The sequence below is a fragment of the Culex pipiens genome, chromosome 2 (assembly GCF_016801865.2).
Source record: "Culex pipiens pallens isolate TS chromosome 2, TS_CPP_V2, whole genome shotgun sequence".
Taxonomy (NCBI): domain Eukaryota; kingdom Metazoa; phylum Arthropoda; class Insecta; order Diptera; family Culicidae; genus Culex; species Culex pipiens.
In genome coordinates, this window is record NC_068938.1 from 23318626 (window position 1) to 23330095 (window position 11470).

At 37.7% G+C, this 11470-nt stretch overlaps 1 protein-coding gene across 1 annotated transcript; it reads right to left on the reverse strand.

Annotated features, from left to right (window-relative positions):
• Positions 1–7199: 7199 nt before the first annotated feature.
• LOC120429675 (tektin-B1) lies at positions 7200–8981 on the reverse strand. The gene is made up of 3 exons (XM_039594706.2): positions 8206–8981; positions 7931–8153; positions 7200–7874 (listed from the first exon to the last, which is right to left on the reverse strand). The coding sequence occupies exons 1-3, from the start codon at positions 8847–8849 to the stop codon at positions 7452–7454; spliced, it is 1290 nt and encodes a 429-aa protein (XP_039450640.1). The 5' UTR covers positions 8850–8981; the 3' UTR covers positions 7200–7451.
• Between the last annotated feature and the right edge of the window lie 2489 nt (positions 8982–11470).

Genomic DNA, 11470 nt, shown 5'->3' on the forward strand with positions numbered 1-11470 from the left:
TTTTCGCGGAAATTTGTGGAACACACATTCGGCGTTTTGCTGGAAAACCAGGAAGGGATTACGGGTTTGATTGATGGCAACCGCAACAACACTTTAACAGCTGTTTGTTTATGCATTGGTTTTTGGGGTGAACCCTGGCTCAAGAAGTGAGTCATAACCTTTTTCGTGAGGGAAATAGAAATACATAGTAAATTGAATTAATATCATTTTTTAATATCTTTTAAAGAACTCTTTTTGTACTTAAAAATACCTTGTCATTATTTCTATAATTCGCAAGTGCCCACCAATCAAATCCGTCACTCATAATCACAAAACCGGTGAATAAACACCCAATAAACCAATCAAGAACAGGTTCATAAAGTCGTCCGGTTAGGCCGAGGAAAATCGCACCTTGCTCCAAAGCAGCACGGAGGGAAGCCTTTTGAGACAAGCGAATCAGATTTACGATCCTCGACCAAGTCGACCGAGTCTGGCCAAGTCTGGAACTCCCAGCCCGCTCTCACTAATGTGTGTGCGCGACCTGCAGAATAATCACCATTATCACTAAATCCAATATTTACGGCCCCTTCCTCCAACATCCAACATATATGCTGCTGCTGCTGCTGGACCAGATTTGCGTCGCGATCCAAATCAACATAAATTACTCCACCTCGTCGTGGTTGGCGGTTCAAACTCTGAAGTAGTCAGCGAACAAGTTTGCAAAGATTTTTATTTTATATTTCATTTTCATTGCACTTGCACTGTGGCTACCAAGTTGTGCTGCGCAGGCGCTTTAAATAGTACATAATTTTACACTTAACACGATAAGTGTTTATAAATATGACTAATTCATTAAGTCGAGGTGTCGGAACGCGCATGAATTAAAAATCAAGTCGCAAGTGAGCATTGCCCATGCGTGCGTGAGTTTGATAGCCAAAGCAAATCAACAACCCGCGGGCTCAAGCCCAACAAAGCTCCCCAAGTGTGAAAGGGGATAAAATTATTAAAACTCGCGCGAGTGAGCGAGCGGTGAAAATTCGACCGACGTGAGACAACTTCATCGAGTGGGGTTAGAATCAAGCGGGGCCGGCCACCGGTAGGTGATAATTCATAGATTTGTGTAATAAATTGAAAATTACATAAAATCAAAAGCCAATCGGGCGATAAATCATTGCAATCGATGCTAAACTGGATCGAGAGCAGTAGCAAGTGGTGTTTTATGTTGGGTCAGTTGGGGACAAGGTAATGCATTACATTTGAGCAATTTTCTGAGATTTTGGCCTTTCGATTTTTTTTTGTATTTTTTAATACAGCTGAAATTTTTTTGGTGCCTTCAATATGCCCAAAGAAGCCATTTTGCGTCATTAGTTTATCCATATAATTTTCCATACAAATTTTTCAGCAAAAATGATTTATGAAAAATGATTTATGGAAATAAAAATAAACAAAAATTAAATAAACGAGCCACGATTTTTACATTTGAATGAAAAAAAGTGTTAAAAAATTCATAATACACTTGTCCACACAGTAAAAAAAAATGTAAATTGGGAAGCTGTAATTTCTGAAGGTTGAATATTTCCTCTTTTATGAAGTTATTTTACCTTCATTTAAGCTGAAAAAGTGACATTACACCAGAAAAGTTTAAAAACCCCTTCCCAGATGTAATATTACCATGATTTTTTTTCTGTGCAGTTGTTTTGCTATCATTAGTTTCCAAAATACCTAAGTATTGACGATTTTTTTTTTTTGCCAGGTCAAAATATTTTAAATCCAGCACAAACATGCTAAATATGATTATCAATGCAGGAAAATGTGTATAAGATTGTTTTAAATTTATTTGGATTTTACTTTCATTAAAATTTTGAAGTTTTTTGAAACAATATATTTTTTGCCCCCTGATTTTTTGGACCAATTTTGAAAGGGGAAGGGGGGAAGACATAAACTTGGAAAAATATTTGCAATAGCCTTATCAAAATTTTACTTTTTGATTGCGAATTACATCCACAAGTGAAGCTTTAATTTTTTTGAGAGAAATATTTCGATTTTTTGAAAAAAATTGTTTTGATAAAAAAATACGAAACTCGGTCAAAGATGTTTTGCCCGTTCTAGAAATTTCTTAAAAATTGGTATTTCCCCTAAAATATATCAAAAAATGGAGAAAATAAAAAAGTGCGTTTTTGCAAATCATGTTTTAGTGACAAAAAGTGAAATTAAAAATCACCAAACAAATGTTTACCTTGTATATTTTTTTCAGTTTAATCCTTATCCATACCTACAGCTTTGCCGAAGACACCAAATCGATCAAAAAATTCTTTCCAAAGATACAGATTTTTGAATTTTCATGTTTCATTTTTTCATGGACAGCTTCCAAATTTGTAAGGAAAATTATAGGGACAAACTCATGATGCAAAATGGCTTCTTTGGGCATACTCATTTGTAACAAAAATTTGTTTACACATCTTTTATCAACTGCACCGTTTTTATGTTGTAAGGCCGATGCTAATATTTTCAAAGTTTTTGTCCCTTGGATATGGCCGGGGGAGGCAAAAAAATAAAAAATAACAATTAAAATAACAATACATAAAAGCAATATTTGAATGATTTTTTTTAAATGTATTTAACACTATACAGTAAAAAAAATGGAAGATGTAATATTGGAAGGTTGAATCTTACTTCTTCAATGATGTAATTTTACATCAATTTAAACTGAAAAGTGACATAACACCAGAAAAGAAGCAAAATTTCATATTTTTAGAGGTTAAATTAATTTTTTTCTGACATTAAAGATGTACCCTTTCCCAGATGTAATATAACCATGATTTTTTTTTTCTGTGTAGTTCAGTTGTTTTGCAATTACTCAAAAAAACTTTTGACATTATTTGTACCAGCCTAAGCATATTATGGTGAAACTTTAAAAAAAAAATGTTTTCTCAATTTAGAAACATAAACTTTACGAAGAAGAAAATATTTTAAAAACGCTGTCTAAAATTACCTACATTTTTTACAGCCTCTTGAGGTTTAAATTCTGTAAACTTTTTTTTAACATAATGTAACTTTTGTGATTATTTCATTCTCTTCTTTTTAAAAATAATCTTAAAGTTTTATATCGAGCCAAACATTTGAAAATGTCCACAAAATGTCTCCTTTCAAATGATTTCTCTGGATTAAAAAAAATGTAAAATCTAGATTATATTAATTGAAAATGCAAAAAATACAAAGTTAACGCTTTGTAAAATTGAGAATCGAACCAATACTTTTCGAAATATGATGAGTTTTTAACTCAGGGGGATTAAATCATTTAAAATTGTAAAAGAATTATAAAAATAGAAGTAAAAGTAAAAAAGTGTAAAAATAGAGCCAATTTTAAAACACTGAGTAAAACACATTTTTTTACCAAATTTAAACTTAACGTGGGCTTTTCTCTTCAACAAGTAATCCAATGTCAATGTTTAAAACCTTAAATGTTAAAAAAAATGTTAGCATTTTGATGATATTTTTGCTAGGGTGCTTTAACTTTATAAAATAATTTTGAAATGGGTTGGATAATTTTCGATTGCAAAGGAGAATGGGCAAATTTGTATGGGAGCTGGTCCAAGGATGTACACGAACGGGACCAACTTTTTTCGAAAGATCTCGCCGAGACATGAAAAAAAGTCTTCTGGACCAACTCTCTAAACCCCGGGGTTCAAAAGTTACAAGTTGTTGAAGTTTGAGTATTTTGGGTTAAAATGTACAAAAAATCTAATTTTTGCTATTTCTAAAATCATTCATAAAATCTCTGTTTCATTATGGATTTCGATTTTCTTGACTTCATTCGACGCGTATCACCGAAAACTATAAGTTCTGATATGTTTTAGCATGATTGAAACATGAATTCTTTTGTTTCTATCCGTTTGAACCGTTTTTGCAAGAGGCTTACCATAGAAACAAGCCGAAACTTGAAGATTTTGAAAACGAATCCTACCCAGACTGCTTCAGTGAGTATGGAAGGCTACAGCGCAATGTTGTAACAACTTATTGGAATGTTCTGAGTCATCCGAGAACTCCTTGGAGTTAAGACCGGTGAGTCTACCACCGTAACAAGCAAAATGTCGACCGGTTTTGACAACGGAGCATACCCGCATAGCTTCAGTGAGTGTGGTAGACTACTTTACTAATGTGTTAGGATGTCCTGGGTCATCCAAGGGCTCCCTGGAGTTATGATCTGTAGAGCTACAGCCGTAACAAGCAAGAGGTCGACGGTTTTTGACCCCGGAACATACCCGCATAGCTTAAGTCAGTATGGTAGACTGCTTTGTTAATATGTTGGGATGTCTTTGGTCATCCTAGGACTCCCTGAAGTTAAGATATTTGGGTCACTGTAACAAGAAAAAGGTCGACGATTTTTAACCGCGCATCATAACCGCAAAGATTCAGTGAGTATGGCAGACTGTATTGCTGTTATGTTGGTATGTTCTGGACCATTCCAGGGAGTCCTTGTAACAGCCGTAAACCTACAGATCATAACTCCAGGGAGTCCTAGGATGACCAAAGACATCCCAACACATTAACCAAGAAGTGCACCATACTCACTGAAGCCATGCGGGTATGATCCGGGGTCAAAAACCGTCGACCTCTTGCTTGTTACGGCTGTAGCTCCACAGATCATAACTCCAGGGAGTCCTTGGATGACCCAGGACATCCTAACACATTAGTAAAGTAGTCTACCACACTCACTGAAGCTATGGGGGTATGCTCCGTTGTCAAAACCGGTCGACATTTTGCTTGTTACGGTAGTAGACCCACAGATCTTAACTCCAGGGAGTCCTAGGAGAACCCAGGACACTCCAACACATCAGCATAGTAGTCTACCATACTCACTGAAGCCATGCGGGTATGATCAGTGGTCAAAAACCGCCGACATCTTGCTTGTTACGGTGGTAGACTCACCGGTCTTAACTCCAAGGAGTTCTCGGATGACTCAGACCATCCCAATAAGTTGTTACAACATTGTACTGAAGCCTTCCATACTCACTGAAACAATCTGGGTCGGATCCGGTTTCTAAACCTTGAAGTTTCGACTTGTTTATATGGGATGCCTCTTGGCCCAACGGTTCAAACGGATAAAAACAAGAGAAATCATGTTTCAATCATGCTAAGACATATCAGAACTCATAGTTTTTGCTGATACGCGTCGAATGAAGTCAAGAAAATTGAAATCCATAATGAAACAGAGATTTTATGAATGATTTTAGAAATATCAAAAATAAGTTTGTTTGCACATTTTTACCCAAAATGCTCATATTTCAACAGCTTGTAACTTTTGAACCCCGGGGTTTAGAGAGTTGGTCCAGAAGACTTTTTTCCATGTCTCGGCGAGATCTTTCGAAAAAAGTTGGTCCCGTTCGTGTACATCCTTGGACCAAATTCGCCCATTCTCCTTTGGTTTTGTATCCAAAAATGATTTTGAAGTTTTGTTTTACAATTTTTAGGTTTTTTTTTCCAAAAATCATTTTTTTTAAATCATAACACCGGTGCCAGATTTTGCACCATCCTATACTGTAGCGCTAAAGATGCATATTTTAGTTCTCTAAAACATACAAGAGTTTTTTTTAAAGGTCCATATATAAGCTTTTGTGTTATATATGTTTATATGACCTACTCAAAAAAAAAAAATTTAGATATGTTGGGAATTCAACTTTTAGTATTAAAAATCCTATGAAAAAATAGGATTTATTCCGTGTACCGTCAGTGGGGGTGACTATGGGTCAAAAAACGATACACCTCTCGTAATTACTTAATAACAAAAACAGTTTAAATAACATCGAAAATCTTCCAACGTAGATTTGTTCTTAGATAGTGTACTAACATTTTCCCAAAATATGGTGGATTTTGATGAACACTACCTTAAATGCCAATAGTTTGAAAACTGACCCAATCTCACCCCTTAGAGGGGGTGACATTGAGTCAAATGAAACTAAAATGATGCTCAAATATAACGATAGGGTAAAAACAAGTCATCCAACAGTGTTTCTTGTTCGAGGGAATCGTATTGACATGCTACAATGTTTGAAGTGGAGATTTTCAAACATTTGGGTAGTTTTTGAGCAATCCCAACAAAAATTTTAGAAAAATGATTTTTCAAGAGGTCATTTCTGGCCAAAAACGTACCTCAATTTTAGACAGCTGTCAAAATAACAGGATTTGCTCTAGGAACGAGATTTTTTCAGCGAAGTCATCCTAAGATGTCCCCTACACAACCCCTTTAACAGAATTCAGTTTAATTGAGAAGAATCTGAGAAATGGTGAAATCCGTAAAAAATCACTTTGACCCAATCTCACCCCCCAGACCCAATGTCACCCCCACTGACGGTACCAATTTTATGCTGAAATCGGATAGTTTGGCCCGCGAAATTGTATGATGCTTTGTCTAATCAAATCGGTTAGGTCTTTTGCGTTGCATTAACCACAGAGACAGATTCTGTGAACGGACCACATTTCACAATACCGGACCAAACGCTTTTAATAAGTTATGAGTGTTGTGTAAGTGTAAATTTGGCAAACAATTATAGTTTTAGAGGGAAGTGGAATTAGGGAAATTGATATTGGGAATTGGAATGGGAAAGGGGACGGAGATTTTTTAAATTTATAATAAATATAATAATGTAGTGAAATCTGGAGCAACATTTGAAGAGGGCGCATAAGCATTTTGACAGCCAGAACAATTTCGCAAATTCCAACCTTCAAGTAACTATTTAACAGAACCCGCAGTGTTAAAATGTAGCTGGGAAGGCGAGCTACTGATTTACATTTCGAGTTTTGTGAAAAAGTTACTTCTTGGTTTGGAATTTGCGAAATAGTTCCAGCTGTCAAAATGCTTATCCGCCCTTTTCTCGTGTTGCTCCAGAAATATAATCATTAAGCAAATAATAATGAAAAGCTCTCACCAAACCTTTAACCAGTAGGTGTCCCGATCGTCAGCCTTGTATGGAAAAACTAATGATGCCATAACTTTTAAGGAAAAAGCCTTTTTTATTTCAAACGCAGGCTAGTCCCTCTCATTGTAATTTTTTTCTTTTTTATTTTAATGATTTTAAGAATTTAAACACGTGTTGATTTTGATGCAACAATTTATTGAAAACATCACACTTATGACAAATTTATTTAATTTTGTAAATTTATGTCGTTAAAGCAAAAATCAACACCAAGCATTGATAATGAGATATGATGCCGTGTCACCCACTTCCAACAACTCCAAGTCCTTAACTAAAGTTTCGATTAAAAGCTGCTACATAGTATGGGAATCGCTCGACCAAATGAGTGCAAGTGGCGTTTAAAAGCTTCAAGCGTGCAGTGCATTGCATGTTGCATGCGCCAATAATTGGCACATATTTGGACATGCAAAATCAGCAAAGTGTGGGTGCAAAAAACAGGTCGAACGTCAAATTTGGGTGCACGCGATGGCAACGACCCTTTCATCAGGTTGACTGAATTTACGATTTGGGAATTTCGTCCTCCAACCGGGACAGGTGGATGTTCCGATCGGTTTGCGTCGATTTCCCCCCAAATTCGCCGGTGTTGAGCCGGGCACGCAGATCCAGCGAGCGGATGTCCGTCATCAGCGAGTGCTCCTTGTTCTCCAGGTCCTGGTCGACCTTTTTGGCCAGCTCGTGCAAATTGTTGTACATCGTTTTGGCCGCGTTGATCTTCTCGCGCAGCACCTTGATGGTGTCGCGCAGCTTCTGCACCTCGTCGCACAGCCCGTGGTACGACTCGTCGATGCAGAGCTCCATGCCCGAGCGTTGGGCACGGTTCTCGAGGCGGGTTTCGACCACCTTGAGGGCTTCCATCTTGTCGTTGCTGGCTTGCTCGAGGGTTTCGATCTCGGCGGCGCACTTTTGCATCTCTTCCTTCATCTGAAAGTGGGTGTTGAAGTGAATTACTTGTGGGTTGATGAGAGTTTTAAGGTTACCTTTCCCTGCTGGTACTCCAGCTCATTGCGAGCACGTTGAGTCTCGAAGATTCTCTTCCTCAGCGTGTGTGAGGTGCGGTCCTGTTGAGCCTTCAGGATGTTCCGGGCCTTCTCGCGAGTCGCGAACAGTGATTCACGAACCGCCGCTGAATCCGCCATGGTTTTCTCGCTCAGTTGTACGAGTTCCTCGCAGTACTCCAGCCAGTTGGCGTAGGTGCACGAACTAGAAAAGAAACTTCAGATTTCCACACTACCTCAACACAGATTTTACTCACTTCTTTGGAACTCGAGTCGGTTCCGTCTTGAACGTGACATTTGCGCAGTGCTTGTCGACATCCAGCTGGTGCTGGTCGATGTCCTGCGCCTCGTCCTTGTCCGTCAGGTCCAGCTCCAGCTTGAACTTCACCTCCTGCAGCCGGTTCAGCTGCTCCCAAGCTCCCTGGTTCTGATCCCTCAGCAGTCGTTGGTTGTTCTCCACGATACACAGCTCGTTCTTCAACTCCGTGTCCCCTTCGTCGTACGTCAGTTCCGATCCCAGCCGGCAATCCCTCATGCTGATACTATCCGTAACGACCGTCAACGGCGTTATCAACGCGTCCAGGTCCCGCTCCGTACAGGCCTTCTCCTCCTTCAAATCCCCAATCTCGGTGTTGACCCGCTTCAGCAGAATCCGCATCGTCTCCCGCCAGCGGTCCAACTCCGCCACCCGATCCGACAGCTTATCATTGTTATGGTACGTGTCCCAGTACGACTGGATCCGGGTTTCGTTCCGCAGATTCCGCGCGTCGTGGCGCAGCTCGAACGCGTCCGACCGCTTGGTGTAGGCCACATTCTTCAACGTGGTCAGCCGGGAGTGCCAATCCGGCAGACTCAGATGTTGCAGGGGCTTCTCGAAGGTTGCTACCGCGCGGTTCGACATGGTCACGGAAACTCGGCTGGAACTCGACTGTGGCCACCCGGACGCGGACGAAGGACTTTTGTTTGCCTTTTGTGACGCGGCGGTTGTTTGGTTGATAGTGGTTTTGGAAACCACGCTGACGTTGCCAGGGAGTGGTCCTGGAAACGGTTTGCTTTTTTTGTGGAATTTGTTTTGTTGAGGGTTGATGAAAAACTATGAAATTTGCAAGGTTGTTAATCAATTGCTAATCGATAAAATTATCGTCGATAATATTATCGTCTGACGATAACGATAATGGTTAATGTTATCGTTATTGTTATTTCGATAATTCTATCGGAGATAATTTTAGCGTCGATAATGGACGCTGAATCATTTTTTCAATCTTTAAAGTCGATTAATTCAACCATATCATGTTAAAATTTCAATGCTTGTCGATTGTCCATGATCCATACAAAAAAGATTTTTTTTTGTATGGACAATTGTCCACGACGGAGGGAGGGAGGGGGGGGGGGGGTTGAGATTTCCAAAAAAGTGTCTACGTGGTTTGTGGATGGTCCCAATACTTTAATATACAATCAGTTGTACAATGAAAAGTTTTTTTCAGTTCGATTAGAAAATTATTTACTTTTGGGAATAATTTTTATAAGCATTGAAACATTTGAAATTGCATTTCAGTTATCAATAAAAAAATCAGAACTGTTTTTTTTTTTTGGAAATTCAATAAATTATATTTATAACAAAAATCATGCCATCTTGAAACGGTTCTTCCAAAAAGACCGAAGTTTAAAAAAGAACCGCGTTTCTTTTTTTTGAGAGCCACGGTTCGTTCGCTCTTTTCAGTGAACCGGCTCTTTGAGCGGTTCGCTCTTTTTTTGCCCACCTCTAGTCTGGGGGTTCCTTGATAGAAATAATGAGACCCCTATTTTTTTTTTGTTTTGTCATTACGGTGACCTATGCCAGGGTGGTCCAAAAAATAACAATTTTCATCGATTTTCGCAAAAAACACATTTTTCAAGCGATGACCTAAATATGTTTGGGTACCGAAAGTTGCGTCTTCAAATTAATTTTTTTAAAGCAATTGTTGTTTTTGTAAAAAAGTAGTTTTTATTTTTTTGAAATCTTATCTCGAAATATTGAAAACATAACTTTTAATTTTTTTAATTTTATGTAAAATTTTCCGAGGAATCCAATAAAAAAATTTAAGACATAAGCTAATTGGTCTCAAGATCAGAGCTGAAAATGTCAGGGGTCTTGACGCGAAAATCGGCGACGCATACACGATTTTTTCAGATCCATTCACTGAACCGCAAAACCGTGACATAAACAAACCCGACTCAGTCGTGAGTGCCCTAGCTCACTGAGCAGCTGCAATGCGAGGCAGTAGTCGACCAACGCTCATTCGACGTTGCACGCACACACATAAAGAAACAAGTTTTTACACAAAAAGTTAGTATTTATGCGTGGAAATGTAATTTTGAATATAAGTTATGGTTGTTTTACGTGTTTTGCACAGTCTAGAACCATTCAATTGTTTAAAAATAGTCAAAATAGTGTTTAGAGAGGATTTTACGAGTCAGTCATACGACACGAATTGAGTGAGTGTAGCTCATTTTTTCATGTCTCTCATTCTCCAGCAGCCGACCGGCACGAGTCAGGCGGCAGTGGTTGAACGGACACAGTAGGCTTATAGTCAGATGCTAGCAGTGAACTGACATTTTGGTTTGCTTCATGTGTACGCTGGGTTGGAAACATTTTGCAGGCCTGCTCAAGATCTTCAAAACAGCATTTTAAATTTGCATTCTGCTTTTTTCATATGTTAAGCTATATTTTTGAAACTTTTAACTATTTTTGTTTGAAACGCCAACCTATCACTTTTATTCGCGTATAAGACAGTTAAAATCGGTTGAAATGGCGGAGAGTTATGATTTTTTGAAAAATGTGGTTTTTGCGAAAATCGACGAAAATTGTCATTTTTCGGACCACCCTAACACGGCGTAGGTCACCCTAATGGTCAAACAAAAAAATACGGGTCTGATTAGTTTGGTCTCAGAACCCCAAGAAAAAATGAGATCCCGATCGGAAAAAATTTTTCGTGGGGAATTGCTGAAATACTGTATTTAAAAAAAATCAAATTTTCATAATTTGCATTATGGGTATCAAACCAAAAGCGAAATGTTTTGTATGCTTTTTTCACTTTATTAGAGTTTTAAACAAAAATAACTAAAATTTTCACAAAATACTGTTTTTTCCGAAAATACTTAAATTTTAAAAATTTGCACTATGGGTATCAAACGAATTTAAATTTGGTATGCTTTTTCAATTTATTAGAGTTTTTTTAAGTACTATAATTTTCACAAATTACTATATTTTTTCTAAAGTACTTAAATTTTAATAAATTGCAAAATGGGTATCAAACGAATCGGAATTTTGCATGGGTTTTTACTTTATCACAGTTATTTTTTTGAAAATACAAAAAAAATCAAAAAAATCTCATATTTTAAAAATTTGCAATTTAGGTATCAAACGAAGTGACATTTTGTTTGCTGTTTACTTTAGTACAGTTTTTTTGAAAATACAAAAAAAACACAAAATAACTTATTTTTTATGAAAATACTAAAATTTTCAAAATTTGCAATATAGGT

What these genes read in the sequence shown, in the direction of transcription:
- LOC120429675 (XM_039594706.2), bottom strand. Translation starts at nt 8,849, where the DNA reads ATGTCGAACCGCGCGGTAGCAACCTTCGAGAAGCCCCTGCAACATCTG. An exon ending in CCGACTCGAGTTCCAAAGAA is followed by an intron (nt 8,154 to 8,205) that starts GTGAGTAAAATC and finishes TTTCTTTTCTAG; the next exon opens with TTCGTGCACCTACGCCAACT. An exon ending in TGGAGTACCAGCAGGGAAAG is followed by an intron (nt 7,875 to 7,930) that starts GTAACCTTAAAA and finishes ACCCACTTTCAG; the next exon opens with ATGAAGGAAGAGATGCAAAA.